At 40.6% G+C, this 20,539-nt stretch overlaps 1 protein-coding gene and 1 pseudogene across 3 annotated transcripts in view; both read right to left on the bottom strand.

Moving 5' to 3' along the window:
- OGFOD1 (2-oxoglutarate and iron dependent oxygenase domain containing 1) overlaps positions 1-20,443 on the bottom strand; it is a 32,926-nt gene extending 12,483 nt beyond the window's left edge. For 2 of the 3 annotated variants that reach the window (XM_018062009.1, XM_005691996.3), the window contains exons 1-4: positions 20,224-20,443; positions 12,979-13,124; positions 9,050-9,096; positions 6,513-6,613 (exon numbers count right to left, since the gene is read on the bottom strand). In XM_018062009.1, the coding sequence (XP_017917498.1) occupies positions 6,513-6,613; positions 9,050-9,096; positions 12,979-13,124; positions 20,224-20,377 (448 nt within the window). In that variant the 5' untranslated portion in view covers positions 20,378-20,443. Of the gene's footprint in view, positions 1-6,512; positions 6,614-9,049; positions 9,097-12,978; positions 13,125-20,223 lie in introns of those variants that run through there. The other variant, XM_018062010.1, reaches the window with a different exon arrangement.
- Positions 16,800-18,893, bottom strand: LOC108633173 (annotated as a pseudogene).

Raw genomic sequence — 20,539 nt, forward strand, 5'->3', positions numbered from 1 at the left:
AGAACACAGAAACAAAGACAGGGCAGGCAGACAGGAGAGCAGCTGTAACTGAAGGCATCAGTCACAAGGGCTCCCAGCTGTCTCAAAGGTAAAGGTAAGTCTGACTCACATTCCTAAGCTGTTTGTATACAGACAACCCCCTACCCCCAACCAGATGAGAAAAGCTGACCATGAACATGTAGCCCCCAGATTGGCTGGCACCTTTAGACAGAAGATGCCAACCTGTGATCTCATCTTGTTACTCCACCTTGCACCAATCAGAGAACTGTGCGCAAGCTGACGACACACCCTGGGGCCCTCTCACCCCACTCTGCCTTTAAAAACCCTCCACTAAACTCCATCGGGGAGCTTGGGTGTTCTGTGGACAAGCCACCTGTGCCCTTGTCTGGTGCCCTGGAATAAACGCTGTACTTTTCCTTACCACGACCCGGAGCCAGCAGATTGGCTTTGCTGTGCACAGCGAGCAACCTACGTTTCGTTGAGTGACATAAGGACATGTTAGAAGGACACAAAGGTCCCCTTGATCAAATCGAGGACAATATGGGCATCAACATAATGACAGGAACCATTACATAGATAGTAACTTTTAAATTCACACTGACATAAATAAATGGGTAGGGACTTTCCCGGTGGCCCAGTGGTTAAGAATCCATCTTGCAATGCATGGGATGTTGGTTCAACCCTTGGTCAGGGAATGAGGATCCCACATTCCCTGAGGTCTCCACACACTGAAACTCCTGAGCCCAAGTGCTGTAACAAAAGGTTCCACATGCCGCAACTAAGATCAGATGCAGCCAAATAAATATAAATTTTTTTAAATGAGTAAATAACTGGGGAGATGGCAATGTTTTATTTACAAAAGAATAACAACTAATAATAGAAAAGAAATTATTTTATTAGAAAAACCACCATCTGGCAACCTGCACAGTAATAATGTAATAAAAATAGCGGGCTTCCAGTTCAAGATGGTGCAAGAAGGACATGCGCTCATCCCCTCCTGCGAGAGCACCAAAACTGCAACTAGCTGTTGAACAACCATTGATAGGAGGAAGCTGGACCCACCAAAACACAATACCCCATGTCAAAAGAAGAAGCCACAGTGATATGATAGGAGGGGGTGCGATCACAATAAAATCAAATCCCATACCCAGAGGATGGGTGGCCCACAAACTGAAGAAAAATAATACTAAAGAAGCTCTCTCACTGTTGTGAAGCTTCGGAACCCCACATCAGGCTTCTCAGCCTGGAGATCTGACAAAGGGACTGGGAATCCCCAGGGACTCTGACCTGGAAGGCCAGTGGGATTTAATTATAGTATTTCCCCAGGACTGGGGGAAACAGACACTAGTCTTAAACAAAACCGTGCACACACCAGGACCCAGGGAAAAGGAGCAGGGGCCCCACAGGAGACTGAACCAAAGCTACCTGCTGGTGTTGAAGGGTCTCCTGTGGAGGCGTGGGTTGGCAGGGGCTCACCACAGGGATGCTACTGGCAGTAGCAGTCTGGGAAGGTCCCCCTTGGCATAAGCCCTCTTGGAGGTCACCATTAAGCCCACCATAGAGCCTGCAGACCCCCCAGCAGTGCTGCCTCAGGCCAAACAGAGAGGGAAACCCCACCCATCAGCAGATAATTGGATTACAGCTTTATGGAGCAAGGCCCTGCCCATCAGAGCCAAGACCCAGTTTTTCCCAGTCCCTCCCATCAAGAGGCTTATACAAGCCTCTTAGCCTCCTCCATCAGAGAGCAGACAGAAGAAGCAAGAAGAACCACAATCCCACAGCTAGAACAAAAACCACATTACAGAAAGTTATCAGGATGAAAAAGCAGAAAGTTATGTCCCAGATGAAGGGAGAAGATAAAACACTACAAAAACAACTAAATGTTTTTTCTGGCAGGAGATAGTCAACCTGCCAGAAAAAGAATTCAGAATAATGATAGTGAAGACATTCCAGGATCTCAGGAAAACAATGGAGAAGATGCAAGAAATGTCTGCCAAAGACCTAGAAGAAATAAAGAACAAACAAACAGAGATGAATAATACACTAGAAGGAATCAATAGCAGAATAACTGAGGCAAAAGAACGGATAAATGACCTGGAGGACAGAATGGTGGAAATCACTGCCACAGAGCAGAATATAGAAAAAAGGATGAAAAGAAATGAAGACAGCCTAAGAGACCTCTGGGACAACATTAAATGCACCTACATTCGAATTATAGAGGCCCCAGAAGGAGAAGAGAGAGGGAGGACCTAAGAGAGAGAGGACCTAAGAAAATATTTGAAGAGGTAATAGCTGAAACCTTCCCTAACATCAGAAAGGAAACAGTCAACCAAGTCCAGGAAGCATGGAGTCCCAGGCAGGATAAACTCAAGGAGGAACACACTGAGACACAGTGATCAAACTGACAAAACTTAAAGACAGAGACAAAATATTAAAAGCAACAAGGGAAAAACAACAAACAACATACAAGGGAACTTCCATCAGGCTGTCAGGTGATTTCTCAACAGAAACGTTACAAACCAGAAGGGGATGGCAGGATATATTTCAAGTGATGAAAGGGAAGAACCTACAACCAAGAATACTCTGCCCAGCAAGTCTCTCAATCAGATTTGATGGAGAAATCAACAGCTTTACAGACAAGCAAAAGTTAAGAGAATTCAGCACCACCAAACCAGCTTTACAACAAATGCTAAAGGAACTTCTCTAGGCAAGAAACACAAAAGAAGGAAAAGATCTACAGAAAATAAACCCAAAACAATTAAGAAATGGTAAGGGAGGATGAAAACAGGTGCATGTATGCATTTCCGCTTACCACATTACTCTGCTTGACTCCCCAGACCATATCTAATTATTTTATACTGTTAGGTTAATCATGTTCCCTTTATGGCCTGCAACTGTAATTATCTTTCATTTTTCTATCTGGCTATTGATTGTGAAAACTGAAAAGCATCTTTTACTATTGTGATTATGTAACTATTACTCACTTGATACCACTGTATCATGATTGATCAACAGAAAAATAACAGAACTCTGTACCACTATGATTTAATAGAAAAACCTATAGTCACTTTTTAAAATCCAGATGTATGTCAGACTTATCTTGGAATTTTTTGAAAAATACAAATGACCAGGCATTGCTTTTTTTCTCCAGAGCTCCAGGTATATTTCTAATGAGCAGCCACGTTTAAAAACAACTGAACTATATGATGATCTTTCACTTTTATCTAGTTTTGTTTCACTTTTTCTATTTCATATTCAGTGCTGCCATTTCATTTAGTTTATGTTTTCCAGTTTCTCCACCTTTTTTTTTAATGTTCTTTCTCAAGCCTTTATCAAGCATAATAGAAAAGCTTTTGTGTATATATATATATGTATAATAAATATATTTTTAAAAACTTATGAATTTTTGCCTAACTAAAAAATGTATGACATTTTGATTCTACTTTTTTGACTTAGTATGAACAGAATGCTCTATTCCTAATTTAAAAAAAACAGATATGCAACAAACAACAAAGGTTTACTATATCTAGCAGGGAAGCGAAGTGAAAGTCACTCAGTCATGCCCAACTCTTTGCGACCCCATGGACTATACAGTTCATGGAATTCTTCAAGCCAAAATACTGGACTGAGTAGCCTTTCCCTTCTCCAGGGGATCTTCCCAGCCCAGGGACTGAACCCAGGTCTCTCACATTACAGGTAGATTCTTTACTAGTGGGGCCACAAGGGAAGCCCATAGCACAGGTAACTACAGTCAATAAATATCTTGTAATAAGCTATAATGGGAAATAATTTCAAAAATTATGTATGTGTAACTGAATCACCTTGCTGTGCACTTGAAACACTGTCAGATATACGTCAATAAAATATATTAAGAAAAAAAATCAATGGATGCTAAAACAAGTGAATCAAATTTTAATAAGAAATGGGATATTTACATAAAGTGTCTCCCTACAAAATACTTATTACCTTAAAGACAAGGACAAGTTTACAGTGGAAAAACCTGATGTCAGCCACCACCTTAATTAAGTAATCACTTATTAAGCACTGGTAACATGACACACTATCTACTGCATGATAAGATGCAGAAAGAAGCACACATGAGGAATCAGCAGACACACCCAAACGGAGGGGAGTTTTACGATGTAACTCATCTGTAAACTGTGAGAAGCATCAGGATCATAAAAGTCAAGGGAACAGGGACAGTTGTAGACTTAAGGAGACTAAGACGACAGGAGAACTAAATGCTATGCACAGCCCTGGACAGGACCCTTTTGCTAATAAAGGACCAAACCACAGAACCTGAATGGAGCCTGTGGATTAGATGGGAGTGACATATCAAACCTAATTCCTGATTCTGATTGTTCATTACTATCATGTAGGAGAAGGTCCTTGTTGCAGGAGTTACTGAAGTATTCAGGGGGTCACAGAGAATCCTAAAGGCAACCTATTCTTAAGTAAAACAGAAAAAATTCATTTGTATTATTCTCACCATTTATCTGTTTGAAACTACTTCAAATTACTCCCCGAACCCCGAAAAAAGGGGCATATGAGAAACTTCCCTGGTGGTCCAGCGGCTAAGACTCCGTACTCCCAATGCAGGGAGACCAGGTTTGATCCCTGGTCAGAGAACTAGATCCCACATGCCACTACTAAGACCTAGCACAGCCAGATAAATAATTGTTTTAAAAAAAGGGATGTGACATGACTATATGTCTAAGTTATCCTCAAAATGTTGTTACCAATTTGTACTTCTCCAGGACAATGTATGAGAGTAAACCCAAATCAAAATTTTATTCAGTAAAAACAAAACAACCCAAAACACTTATCCTTCCAGCTGAAAATCAAACATGCTTTCAAAAGGACATGTACATGCTCAGAAAGGGAGCTGGAAGGATGCATCCCCAACTGGTGACAGTGGACATGTGAGGACAAGGAGAAAGTGAGGGGGGACTATCGTGGATTACACTCTATACTGCTTGACACGGTATATTGTTTGACTTTTTATCCTTAAGAATATATTCAGAGAGGGATAAACTGGGTGATTGGGACTGACATATACACACTACATATATAGAACAGATAACTAATAAAAGACCTACTATAAAGAACCAGGAACTCTACTCAATGCTCTGTAATGGCCTATAAGGGAGAAGAATCTAAAAAACAGAGTGGATATATGTATATGTATAAATCATACACTTTGCTATATAGCTGAAAGTAACACAACATTGTAAATGACATATATACTCCAACAGAAATTCAAAAAAAAAAAAGAATATGTTCATTTATTACCTTCAAAAGAAAAAAAAGGCACTGAGGGGACACTTGTTTCCTAGGAAGTATAAGAGTGAGTTTACAATATCACCTTTGAATTTCCTGATACCATATGCAAAGTTTATGTGTATATGCATTATTAGCATTTTTCTGAAAATACTGAAATGGAGCAGGATCCTGCAGGGCCTTCCTGGACACAAAAGCCCTTCTGTGTCCTCCATTTCTTGCTTATGGAAAAAAAAAGGCTTGTCTCCTAGGCATCCCCAAGTTCCAAAGAGCAGGCTCAAACAGTTAATGATTAGGACACAACAGTCACAGGACTCCTAATTCCTCCTGAAGGGGCAGAGACAAGAATTTGATGCACATTTCTGAGCTATTCTTCAGAAACTAAGACAACCCCCTCACCACCAGGATGAGGTGGAGGATGGTAACATCAGGCTGACCACAAGCAACACGGAGCCCCCAGACTGGCTGGAACCAGAAGGTCGATGACTGAGATTCCTGACATTATCACTGCTACCTCACCACCAACCAATCAGAAGGTCCATGAGCCATTATGCATCTGAAAACCCTCTGCCTTGTCTTTAAAAATCCTTCCCTGAAAGCTACTAGGAAGTTCACTTTTTTTTTTTTTTTTTGAGTGTTAGCTGCCCATTCTCCTTGCTTGGCGTTCTTATTTTGCTGCAAAGACTACTGTCAAGAGTTTGGCTTTATGGGACTTCCCTGGTGGTCCAGTCGTTAAGAATCCACCTGCTAATGCTGGGGACATGGGTCAATCCCTGGTCCAGGAAGATCCCACATGCTATGGAGCAACTAAGCCCTCATGCTCTAGGGCCTGTGTACTGCAACACGAGAAGCCACCAAATGCGAAGCCCACACATCAAAACTAGACAGTAGCCCCCACCTACAGCAACTAGAGAAAGCCCAGGCACAGCAATAAAGACCCAACACGACCAAAAAGAAAGAAAGAAAGTTTGGCTCTGTGTGAAGTGGGAACGCTAACTTTGCTTGGTTACAACAGTCATAGCTCTCATCACACTCCCAAAGAGAACCCTGCCTTATACCTTCCAAGATGGACATTTCTCTATCTGAGCTGGGTCAGACCATCCTCACTAAGAATATCCTAACACTATGAAGGGATACATAGTCTAGGATTTTGCAACACTGACACTGTCTTCCCATAATCGTTTAGTTAAAGCCTTTAAATCTCAGCGACAACAAGGTTTTATCTCTCTTACCTGAGAATTCGTATTTAGCACAGGACATGTCAATGGTTGACTCCAGGTCAATCTTGGAAATGTCTGAAATCCAAGACCGGAAATGTTCAAACAGAATTTTCCTAGGAATGTAAACAAAAAATAACTTGTTACACCATGATGGGGGCTCCATTTCGATCTATGACATAAATATTTTTTCCTGCAGGTTTTGGTTAATTTAAGAGCCATTCTTGAGAATGTTCTTCACTTTAAACTTGCCAAGTTTAAGACTAGTATTCCCAGAGAAATAAATGCAGACCTCTCTACTGTAATATATTTTGTTCTACTGTTTCAGCTTATTTTTTTCCTCCTAAATTTATAGTATTGCCCTATCATGGTAGCGGTCTGGCCTTTGACAGCAGAATACCAATGTTCTAGTCCAAAGTTACTGACTTCTAGACATGCTTTTCAGCACTAACACTAGCTCTGTTATTTAATGAACACCTGGGTGGGTAGCACTGTTGAGGATTAAAAACTTTAAACTACAGTAATGGTGACTACTATGCTAATTGTGTAATAATAAACTTTTTTCATATAAGTTCTGATACTAAGATGATACCAAAGAAAAGATGGTTGAACATTCCCATTTACAGCTAAAGTGGCTCTGTATAGAACTCTAACACAATTTAAGACTCACTAAACTCTGAAATTAGGTTAACTTTGATGGACCAACATTTTTATGTCAATTTTATCTCCATAAAATTGGGGAAAATATTTTTAAAAATATTTTTAAAGGGTTTATACTAGTTCAAATTTTGTACATGAAGAGAAAACACTGTTTCAATCATCTTAATTCAAATGTACATAACTGAAATCCCCATAAAATGCAATTGTGCTGTTAATAACTAAAGATCAAGTCTCCAGGTTGATCCCCTGAAATTTTATTACCAAATATATTTTTATACTGTATACTACCCAATCCAGAACGTTCCAGAATATATTGTACTTGTTAGTCCAACCATAAGTGCCATGTAAGTTTTACAGGCAGAGTTGCAAATCAGAATAGACCAGCAAAGCAAACTGTAAACCAGGCTTCAGGTAAAGTGGGTGGTCAAAGTCTTGAGTCTTAAACGTTTATGCAACTGATATTATCAAAGCCTTTCATCCCTCTTTTACTGGTAACATCAGCTGCCACAAATTTATTCCATAGAAAGCTCTTCCTCTGGTCATCCCATGAAGGTGTCACAATTATAGGGCTATTTTCTGCCATCATTCTCATTTGTTAACAGTATTCATGAGAGAAATCATAAAACCTAACAGGGAAAAAAAAGGTCACCTTTCTGTGAAGACAAGGAATTCCATCATTCACACCATCTGGCTATTACCTTTTGGGTACAGAATGTAACTTAATCCCAGAGGAAAGACATGCTTATCAGAGGCGTGGTGTGAACTAATGAGACAATGCCCTAAAAGCATGGTCATGGAGGAAAAAAGGCCTAAATAACTGTGAACTGTTACAGTTAACAAATACTTTAGGTTTTAGAAGAAGTAATCTGTGCAGACTGCCACTATTTAATCCTATTAGCCAGATTTAAACATACCATTCTTACAAGTCTTTTTCTTTGTATACACATAGGTATACAGGTAAACGTTTCTTTTTTTCAAATGAGATCACACCTTGTGTGCTATTTTTAACTTCTTTCTCTTTATATTTTTCTAGCCTATGCCTTTGCCAGCAGTATCACATTTTATAAATCACTTCAAAAAACGCTGTAAATTAAACTGGGACAAAACAGTAATTATGTGGGATACTGAGTCTCAGAAAGATTAAAATGTAAAAAAAAAAAAAAAAAGTGTCTTGGAATTGATGAAACAACTACTATACTCATGTGTTGAACATTTAATGGTATTAGTTCAGTCCAGTCACTTAGTTGTGTCTGACTCTGAGACCCCATGGACTGCAGCACACCAAGATTCCCTGTCCATCAGCAACTCCTGGAGCTTGCTTATTTAACGGTATAGTTTTCCACTTTGTTCTGTACCATTATCTGTATAACTCTTGATGGATGGCCATTTAATTTGTATGTAATTATTCACTTATGATAAACAATCTTGTATGGAATCTTTGAGCACATCCTTATTTTCACAGGACAAATTCTTGTATGTGGAATTATACTACAAAAAGAAAGCATAATTTTAAGGGTTTTGATACATTTTTCAAAACTATCTTCCAAGAAAAATTGCAGCATTGTATATCTACACTTCTGTCAACACTGGAGCTTTTGTTTTAGATATGTCAACCTGACAATGTGAAAGATGGTACCGCCAGTATTGTTTTCCTGGTTACTAACATGGCCATTTTATCACTGGAAACTTTGGCCATGGAATCAGACAGACATGGATCTGTATCTCGGCTCCATTTTCCCCTAGATAACTTTGAAGAAATTACTTACTTTCTGTTTCCTCCTCTACAAAAGGAGACAATAATGCCAACAAAGATGGCATGATGTAACATTTAAAGCACTTACTCCTTTGCCTGGCACATACTCGGCACCCAGCAAGTATGAGTACTCCTTTACCTTAAAGCACAGATGTGGGGCTCTCTTCTCTTCTTCAGATCATCAGACTTGACCATGAAAAAACAAAAAAAGGATTTCCTTCATAAATCAAACGCACAGAGCAGAGCAGTTTAGGGAGGGAGCATGCTGGCAGTCCAGCAATGTCACTAAAAGCCTGGACTCTGAAGCCAAATTGCCTGGGGTTGACACACGGCCCCCTCCATTTGGCAGCTCTGTGACTTGGGCATGCTGCTTAGCCTCTCTGTGCCTTATTCACTCCACAAATAGTTACAAAAGTATTATAGTGGAGCTTATACATTCTTGTGGGGGAAAGACAATAAACATTACAAATTGATTATTAGAATAAAAAAGGTGAGGAATGTCATGGGAAAATAAAGCAGAGTATGACGGACCAGGAGTGCTGAGAGCAGGGAAGGGCTTGCAATATAAATTTGGTGGCCAAGTTAGACTTCATGCATGTGCAGCAGAGGCTTGAAGGAAGGTGGGAAGTGAACTCAGGGAAGATCTCAGCAAAGCAGATTCAATGTCCTGAGTGGGAAGAATGCCTGGCCTGTTGAAGAAATCACAGGATGTGGCTTAGTGAGTTCGAGGGAAGCAGCAGGAGGTGGGGCCAAAGATGTAATGGGAGACGTACAACCACTCTGGTTTTTGCTCAGAGAAATGAGAACCTTAAGGAGATTTTGAACAAAACTTTTTAGAACTGAGATGAAATTCATGTAACATAGAATTTACTATTTTAACATCTCCAAGAATGCAATTCAGGGGGCTTTTAGTATTTTCACATGTGCATCTATCATGCATGCATGCTCAGTTATATCTGACTCTTTGCAACCCTGCAGACTGTAGCCTGCCAGGCTCCTCTGTCCATGGAATTCTCTAGGCAAGAAAACTGGAGTGGGTTGCCATTTCCTACTCCCATTATCTAATTCTAGAATATTTTCATCATACCAAAAAGAAACCCTTTACCTATTAGGCAGTCATTCCCCATCTCCATCCCCCAGCTCCTGGCAATCACTAATGTACTCTATACGTTTTGCTGGTTATTACCTATAAATGGAATCGCACTATATGTGGCCTTCTGTATCTAGCTTCTTTCACTGAGCTTGATTTCAAAGTTTACCCACGTTGCAGCAGTATTTAGTACTTCCTCCTTTTTCTGGCCGAATAATATTCCACTGTATAGACATACCACCTTGATCTATCCATTCATCATCAGTTGATGGACACTGGGTGTTTCTACTTTTTGGCTATTATAAACATTGCTGCTTTGAAATCTGAGTACAAATTTTTATGTGAGCAAATGATTTCAATTTTCTTGGGTCCATTAACATTTTAAACAAACACAATGGCTGTACGTGGGCCAAGGGTAGAAGCAAGGAGAGTAGTTAGTCCACCAACAGGATAATCCTGGTGAGAGAAAAGGCTTGGGTCAGGTGACAGCTGTTAGCAGTGGAAGTGAAAAGTGTATTTTTCTGAATATATTCTGACAGTAGATCCAAAAGAACTTTCCACTGGAATGGAGAAGAGGTGTGAGCGAGGAATGAAGGATAACCTCAAGGTTTCTGGCCTGGGTCACTGGAAAGACTGATGTTCATCAACTGAGACGGGGGAAACTGTAGGTGGAGCAGATTTAGGGCGAAAAGACAAGAAGTTTAGTTTTTGAAAGTGTGAAACACTTAACAGATATCCAAAAGTGGAGGCAAAGCCATGAGACTCCCTGGAGTCTCCAAGGGCGAAGTCCTAGAGTATTCTGTCATTAAGAAGCCAGGTACCAACGGAGGACCTGCCGAAGGGAACTAAGGAGGACTTGCCAGTGAGGCAGAAGGAAAATGAGTGTGAACGTAAAGTATCCTGAATGTAAAGTGAAAAACAAAGGAAAAATCAGGCCACTCCTAATGACTAACTTGGTCAGGAGAACTGGAAGTTGTTATAGGCCCCATTATCAAGTCAATTCATAGCATAAGCAAAGAAAAAGGGCTATAAGTGAAGTCTGATGGGACAGGAGATGGAAAGCAGGTTTATATTTACTGTCTTCGGGTGAAGAAGTCCCACAGTGAGCACAGTGAAAAATTATTCACACAAGTTCCATGAAGCACCGTTGGTATCTAAAGTAATGGCTGCTTCTTTTTCCCTCGTTACCTTAGGGCCGTTTCTACTATTTCGCCTCTCATGGACTTCACAGAAGTATTTTCCATCTACCGAATTGCATTAAGTAAAAACCAGTTTGGCTTCTCAATTTCAGTAATCGGATATGCATATAGCCCTAAATCAACAAAAGAGGCCTAGTGTTATCAAATTTAATATAATTATAAAGATAGATGACTATGATTTTTATTAACTTTTACAACTTCACTATGAATACAAGCTATTTTTCATTAGATTTCCAGAATTAAAAAGAGAACGTCATTTGTGTACTTAACCAGATTAAATCATACATATAAAAGGCCCAGAGATAGACTGGGGGACACAACCAGCTCGAGTGCAAAAGACTAAACGCAAGACAGAGGAATTTGTTACTTTTACCCTAGATTAGAAGAAATAAAAGGGAAAATGGAAAAAAAACAAGATAGCTCTTCATCCTCACTTTTTTTGTGATTTTAAGGACTGTCTTTAAGGTTTTATAAAGACCTCCAAGAGTGATGTATACCCCGCAATGAAAAATATCCTCCCAAACTGGGGAAACCAATGACCTATATATTTTTAAACCTAGCATGGGCCTGGCTTCTAACAGCAGGAAAACAAGCCTTGATTTTGAGTTAGTCTTCTGTCAAATTCAATCGTCCACCAATTTAAAAAGACTAGATCTAACTCTCTACAAGACATATGACAATACATAAATCCACCTAAACAAGACACGAACTCAAAAATTTAATTGGTTAGTGGCTCAAACAGTAACGAATCTGCCTGCAATGCAGGAGACCCGGGTTCAGTCCCTAAGTCAGGAAGATCTCCTGGAGAAGGAAATGGCTACTCTAGTATTCTTGCCTGGGAAATCCCACAGACAGAGAAGCCTGGCAGGCTACAGTCCATGGGGTTGCAAAAGGGTCAGATACAACTGAGCAACTAACACACTATCTTCCAGTGCACTACTCTCTTTATTATATCACTCCCCAAAATGTACTTATCAGCTTACTGTACTTGACTACCTTTCACCATCACTACCACCTCTATAATTTTAAATTTTAAAGGCTTTCAGGGCAGTAACTGGCAAAGACTCCCCCATAATACTTAGTAACACCTAACACATAACCTAGATAGCATATTGAAAAGCAGAGACATTACTTTGCCAACAAAGGTCCGTCTAGTCAAGGCTATGGTTTTTCCTGTGGTCATGTATGGATGTGAGAGTTGGACTGTGAAGAAAGCTGAGCACTGAAGAATTGATGCTTTTGAACTGTGGTGTTGGAGAAGACTCTTGAGAATCCCTCGGACTGCAAGGAGATCCAACCAGTCCATCCTAAAGGAGATCAGTCCTGGGTTTTCTTTGGAAGGAATGATGCTAAAGCTGAAACTCCAGTACTTTGGCCACCTCATGCGAAGAGTTGACTCACTGGAAAAGACCCTGATGCTGGGAGGGACTGGGGGCAGGAGGAGAAGGAGATGACAGAGGATGAGATGGCTGGATGGCATCACTGACTCGATGGACGTGAATCTAAGTGAGCTCCGGGAGTTGGTGATGGACAGGGAGGCCTGGCGTGCTGCGATTCATGGGGTCGCAAAGAGTCGGACACGACTGAGCGACTGAACTGAACACATAGTAAACACTCAGGTTATGTTAAATAAATGAATGCTTTTAACAACGTCAAGACCAGACCAGGACCCCCAGTGGAAAACCCAAACTAAAACCTCAAGTCGATATGGTAATGAATGATTCTTATAGACAACGACTTTCTGAAGTGAAAAAGCTAATGTGAAAGGGGCATAAATACCTGCTGGAATTTATATAAATCATTATACTTTTCATGGAAGTCCAAGTTCAAAAGTTCCTTCTGAAGTCCTTCCAAGAAGTTTTGGCTTTGGATGAAGTTTGGGATCACGCAGTGAAGAAAGGGGTCCATGTCCATGACAATGGCTTCTGTTGGGAAGAAAGTGTTATCCGTGACTTTTACTTCTTGTATTTTTGACTCATGAACAGCACAGCAGAGAGAATACAAAAGGGATGGTGATGAATTTTTGGAAACTTAGCACCTAAAATCAAAGATTTTGGGGAAGAACTATAAGTTCTTTTTCTTTTCTCTTCCCACTCAATACTACTTTTCGAAGGTATTGTGCTTAACAATGTTAGGCCTTAAGATGAGTATAGGTGATGTCACTAAATTAAGACTCCTGCTCTTTTGGAGAGTTTTTTAGTTCACTGCTTACTTACTCAGCTGAATGCATTTCAGTCTTAATTCATTTCCCCCTAAACTTCAAATGAAAGTAGCAAATTGAAAAGAGAATAGCAATACTGGCTGGAAATTTTTTTTCAATCCTTTTTCTTTCCCTAAAGTACTGCTAGAGGAAGTCATTATATATATATATATATATATATATATGTATGTATTTTTTTTTTTAAAGGGTCAGGCATAACCCTAACTCCTTGAGTTTTATCTCAATGTTTCACCCACTAAGTCTGGTGGGAGAGATTATGTACCCCTCTAATAAAACTCACTGCCGCCACCACACACCAGGTGCCAGGCACAGTAGGGTCTGATAGTGTAAAGCTTACAGGTATTATCTTGTTTAGTCTTTTCAACAGTTTTAAGGTAGACCCCATCACTATCTCTATCCCACACAGAAGGAAACTACAAAATCCCTGGTGTATAGAGCTTAAACATGAAGCCATCACTTTATATGTGCATCCGGAACACCCAAGACTCATCTCCTTAAAGCACTTAACCAATGAAACAACAAACCTGGCAAACTTTAGAAGCAAAAGCATGATGCATTAAGCAGAGTCCTTATCTTACAAGGTGATATTTGAAGCTGAGGATGAAATCATTTGAGGCAGGTTCCTTCCTTTGTTCAAACCATGTTTACTTCCGTGGGTCATGCTGTTGAACTACAGGCCTGCAAAACTGAGTAAGCCCAGGTGCCTACTATCAGGCAGCTCTCAACAAATGCTCTGGCTATGCTATCACAGGACAAACAAGCATCACCTTCAGAGGAAAAACACGCAAAAGCCACTCAACTAGGTGTCCAAATGCTTACTGGTCCTTACTCAGAAAAATATGTATTGATACATGCAGGCATTAGCTCATTAATCACTCTCATCTTTCCCAGAGAAATTGCTGGGGTCCTGCCCCGGTGGATCCAGGGAATTCAAAGGGGAGATGGAGTAGGCGAGGAAAAACTTATTTATTTAGAAATATAAAAAAAATTAAGAAGAAATAGTATAGTAGGAAAATTTAGTGGAGAAAAGAGGCTGAATAACTTGGTTTACGTGGAAAGCCAATAAAACATCAGGACAAGAAGTCTGCACCATCTACGTCAGGCCACCGGCATCCGTTTGAATAGCGGAGAGTGCCCTGCCTTGGGCTCCCTCTCTCATGGATCTTAGAAGCTGGGGCAAGTAAGTAGACACGGCAAGCCTCCGTGCCCCAGATGGGAATTCAGCCAGAAAATAGAGTAAGAAAAGAAGACACGGGGGAAACCAGACTTTCCAATGACTGGCCCCACCTCTATTGTCCGGAAAGGCCTTATATACCTTTTGATTGTACACAGAGATCAATGGGTAATACAAAATTATGCAGCGTCAGCAGCCTTGACTCTTATCAAGACCAGGCTTTTTCTCTGCATACTTAGTTGTATATACAAGTCTTAGGTGATTTACATCATCTTCTGGCCAGAAGGCCAATTAACATTTTATGGCCCTTTTCTGATAAGGGTAATAGTGTTGTTCTTCCCAAAGTCTGGTGCCACTCTCAGAAAGCACTAAATATAGTTACATTCTTACATAGCAAGGATACAATTTATAACAAGTAAAAGGAGTACAGTGATTTATAACAAAGAGAAAAGTAATTAACTCAAAAGTCTAGTGTTGCTAACATCAAAACTACTATATTCCTATTTCTGCATCCTGATTACATTGATTAATATCCTCCCAGGTGCCTAAAAGATAAAGAATATGGAGGCCTGGCAGCAGTCATTGAGTCAACAGTGAAAACCCGTCACCAGTATAATTTTTAGCTCTTTAGAAAAGACTATCTTTAAGATGCTTTAAGCTTTGTGCCTCTCGCGGCTGGGGGGCTGTGAGCAATTCACAAGTTGTAGAAAGTCCGGGGGAACCTGTCAGGCAAGTTAGAGAGCCATCAGAGGGGTCTGAGCTGAAACATTCCTTTCATATGCAGGAGACTGAAGCCCTGAATTAACTTTTTCCAGAGAACGTCAGAAGAGTGGAAAGCACAGTACAATAAAATCAGGCCGACTCTGGTTTTGGGGGGTGGATGTTCAGGAAAACTCAGGGGGAACCCCTGAAGCCAGATCACGCCTTTGCGTTTTGTCGGGCTTCCTTCCTCATGACCTTTGCCATGGGTGGGATTCCTCACGCTGGCTCCCGGCAAGAAATAGTATAGATTAAAAGGCAAAATGGTTGTCCAAGGAGGCTTAAAAATACTTGACAAAAGAAAAGAAGTGAAAGGCAAAGGAGAAAAGGAAAGATAGATTCATTTGAATGCAGTTCCAAAGAACAGCAAGGAGAGATAAGAAAGCCTTATCAGTGATCAATGCAAACAAATAGAGGAAAACATCAGAATGGGAAAGACTAGAGATCTCTTCAAGAAAATTAGAGACACTAAGGAAACATTTTATGCATAGATGGGCACCATAAGAACAGAAATGGTATGGACCTAACAGAAGCACCATAAGAACAGAAACGGTATGGACCTAACAGAAGCAGAAGATATTAAGAAAAGGTGGCAAGAATACACAGAAGAACTGTACAAAACAGAGCTTCACAACCCAGATAATCACGATGGTGTGATCACTCACCTAGAGCCAGACATCCTGGAATGTGAAGTCAAGTGGGCCTCAGGAAGCATCATTATGAACAAAGCTAATGGAGGTGATAGAATTCCAGTTGAGCTATTTCAAATCCTAAAAGATGATGCTGTGAAAGTGCTGCACTCAATATGCCAGGAAATTTGGAAAACTCAGCAGTGGCCACAGGCCTGGAAAAGGTCAGTTTTCATTCCAATCCCAAAGAAAGACAATGCCAAAGAATGCTCAAACTACCACACAGTTGCACTCATCTCACACACTAGCAAAGTAACACTCAAAATTCTCCAAGCCAGGCTTCAACAGCATGTGAACCATGAACTTCCAGATGTTCAAGCTGGATTTAGAAAAGGCAGAGGAACCAGATCAAATTGCCAACATCCGTTGGATCATTGAAGAAGCAAAAGTGTTCCAGAAAAACATCTACTTCATTGACTATGCCAACTGACTATGCCTTTGACTGTGTAGATCACAACAAACTGTGGAAAATTCTTTTTTTTTTTTGACGATAAATGCATATCATCATTTATTTAATGTTTAAGCTCTTGCACTAGATTTTTACAAGCTGGTGAACACTGACAAATTATTTCTCCCACAGAACTATAACCACCTGTTCCCAGACAGTATAAATATATGGTTGAGCTAACGTTAATACACATCACCATTTTATCAATTACATAATAAAACAAATTGTCAAGTATCCAAATATTAAGTTACACAGCTCAAAAGGTATATAAAATATTAAATGTCTGCTCAATTCATTAGCAGAACCCACTTTTTTTTTTTTGCAAGAGAGGCTGGGAATCACACTTCAAACAAAACTAAGTCGGTAAACAACTTCAGGTAAGTATGAAAAAAAATTACACGAATTTCAGAAATTTTGATTTAAGAATTGTTTTAGTTACAGTAACAAAGTATTTCTACCTTTTAAAAAAATATTTACTAAATTAAAGCACATATTCTACATGTTCTGCACAAGACAAAGGCAACATTTTACTAAAGATACTTAATAGCCCCCTCCCATTCTTTTTTCAGGCCCTCCCTGTAAGTTGCACCCCAAAGTGCAAACATTAAAATGAACTGTAAGGCTTTTGTCTGGAGACATTAAAGACATGTGCTTCTGTACAATGTAGATTTTCAAAATGGAGGCCTTCTACAACATAAAATGAGATTTATAGAAAGATATTAAATAAGACTTGGTTAATAAAAAGGGAGCAAATCTGATGTATACTGGTATGAATGTGGGAGATGTAAACATATTGTGAGCAAACAAACCTCATAGGCCCTATTTTCTGTTTGAAATGATGCAAGGAATAAACCACATAAGGTCCAGAGTGTTCATAGTTCCTGGGATTTGTTCTATATGATACTAAAAATATACAAGTATTGTGCTGGGTATTTTGGCACCTAGTCTTTCTAAATTTCTTATATATTGGTAAGATTCTGGCATGGAAACAGATTTAATGACATGACTCAATACTGCATGATTTCAGGAAAGGTCAATTGGTATAAATTATAAGCACATATTAAATGCTGAACAGCAAGAATTCTTTAGTATCCACATAGGTTGATCATAACCTGAACAGAGACTACAACTCTGCCAGGCCTATGGCCTGGTGAAACTGCTTTTCACCACTCCTATGGAAGCTTCATCAGACTTATTCACCAAGTCAACCGGGCTATCTGCTATATACGACAAATTCCATTCCATCTCAGGTTCCACTTCCAATCAATGGCATCATGCACCCTGGTTTTACTGAATGCAACAGTTGTTTCTATGCCCACTGGAGTCTTTGGAGCGCAGCCGCATTTTAGGATGATACTTCTCCAAATACAAAAGTTGCTTGCTGTTAAAAGCTCCTCGCCGCTTTTGTCTTATGAACTGTACTGCATCTTCGTATTTCATTCCACCTTCAATTAATGCTAGGGCAACAAGCACTGGAGCTCTGCCAAGGCCTGCAACACAATGAACAGCAATACAACAACCAGGGTCTTCACGAAACTTAATTTTCACAAGACTTAATCAATTATCAACAATCTGGTTAGATGGTGGTGCGCCATCATCAAAAGGCCAATCGAGAACACGGATGCCTTCTTTCTCCACAAGAGTAGTGTTGTAAGTTGCTTCACATACTCTTACAATTGTGGTAACTCCATACTTCTTAAGTTCCTCTATAAATTTGCTTAACGTTGCATTAGTTAGGTTGTGTGTAATAAGAAATCTCATGCTCCTGTATGTAACTTCCACAGGAGCTGGGCGGTTCATTCGAGCCATGTTAATTTACTTAAAAAACACTCAATAGGGATATGAAAGAATTTAAAAAATTGAATACAGAAATGATGCAAAGAAACACAGTCAACTTTAATATACTCCACTTGAAATTCTCAGTGCTTTTATGTATGAAGTTGGGAGTAATGAATGAATGAACCTCTTAACAAGAAGCAGCAATTCTTCAATCCAGTAATACTGAGGCAATGGAAAGGAAGTGCACTGAGGTTTACCCCATCCAGATCAGAATTCTTGTATAAAAATGCTCTGTGGATTTCAATTCAACACCTCTGTGTCCAGGTTAACCAGTCTTATGGGGGCTTCTTGGTTGAGCAGTAATGAATTTCTGTTCACCTGTCTGCATAGAGGTCGTGCTGTGCCTGGCAGTAATCTCCACTGCCCTTCAGAAACTCCATAAATGTGTGACCGAGAACACCACAGAACTGAGGAATATGTCTACTCATTGAAGATTGTGGCCTAACCATACAGCCGGTCCCGGGGCGGTGGCGGCGGCTTCGCGGGTGGCGGGGGCACCGGAGTCGGTCCTGCAGTGAACAGCCCGGGGAAGAGCACCGAAAATTCTTAAAGAGGTGGGAATATTAGACCACCTTCCCTGTCTCCTGAGAAATCTGTATGCAAGTCAAGAAGCAACAGTTAGAACTGGACATGGAACAACAGATTGGTTCCAGATAAGAAAAGGAGTACATCAAGGCTATATATTGTCACCCTGCTTATTTAACTTATATGCAGAGTACATCATGCCAAATGCCGGGCTGGATGAAGCACAAGCTGGAATCAACATTGCCAGGAGAAATATCAATAATCTGAGATACGTAGATGACACCACCCTTACGGCAGAAAGTGAAGAAGAACTAAAGAGCCTCTTGATGAAAGTAAAAGAGGAGTGCATAAGTTGGCTTAAAACTCAACATTGAGAAAACTAAGATCACGGCATCCGGTCCCATGACTTCACGGCAGATAGATGGAGAAACAGTGGAAACAGTGAGACTTTATTTTCTGAGGTTCCAAAATTACTGCAGATGGTGACTGCAGCCATGAAATTAAAAGACGCTTGCTTCGTGGAAGAAAGTTATGATCAACCTAGACAGCATATTCAAAAGCAGAGACATTACTTTGCCAACAAAGGTCCGTCTAACCAAAGCTATGGTTTTTCCAGTAGTCATGTATGGATGTGAGAGTTGGCCTATAAAGAAAGTTGAGGGCCAAAGAACTGATAATTTTGAATTGTGGTTTGGAGAAGACTCCTTGGACTGCAAGAAGATCCAACCAGTCCATCCTAAGGGAAATCAGTCCTGAATATTCATTGGAAGGACTGATGCTGAAGCTGAAACTCCAATACTTTGGCCACCTGATACTTAGAACTGACTCATTGGAAAAGACCTTGATGCTGGGAGAGACTGAAGGCGGGAGGACAAGGGGGCGACCAAAAATGAGATGTTTGGAGGGCATCACCAACTCGATGGACATGAGTTTGAATAAGCTCCGGGAGTTCGTGATTGACAGGGAAGCCTGGCACGCTGCAGTTCATTGGGTCGCAGAGAGTCGGACACGACTGAGCTACTGAACTGATCTTAGTTTACACAGTAAGGAGCTGAACTCATTGCCCAAAGACGCACAAAGAGTGAAGAAGGTGCTAATTCGCTAATCTCTAATTTCAGAATTTCCACCAATTTGCAGGCCGTCTACTTCCTGAAACTTCCTGGCCTACATTTCTTTCTCTACTGGGTTTCTAAAGCTAAAAGAACTTGGATTAAAAAGCGACAGCAGGCCAGGCAGGAGAGTCGAAGGTGGCCAAAGTCACGTTCTCTCCAAGAGCCTCTTGTACTGTAGGCTTGTTGCTCGACTGCCAGGACTTCTTCAGCGGCCCCCAACCCGGCGCTGCGCCTCCCTCTGCACAGCGCCCGCTTACCGTGGCGGAATGGCGTCCTGCGACTCCAGGCCTCAGCCACTTGCTTTTTCAAAGTTTCCTCTGTGACAGCATCCGAGAACTTAGCCATCACCTCCTTCTTTACTTTCTTCCCCGCCCGGTCAGAACCGGGCTCAGCAGGCCGCTTTCCGTTCATCTCTTTGCTAGCTACAACACCCACGGCACGCTGAGGTAGCAGCTCTTTTCCTAAGGAGACTATAATTCCCAGAATGCCTCCTTTCCCGTGTTTCCCTACCGCTATCCAATAGAAAGCACTGAGGTAAAGGAAGGCGGAACCAGTACCTGATTTACCAATGGA

The sequence above is a fragment of the Capra hircus genome, chromosome 18 (genome assembly GCF_001704415.2).
Source record: "Capra hircus breed San Clemente chromosome 18, ASM170441v1, whole genome shotgun sequence".
Taxonomy (NCBI): domain Eukaryota; kingdom Metazoa; phylum Chordata; class Mammalia; order Artiodactyla; family Bovidae; genus Capra; species Capra hircus.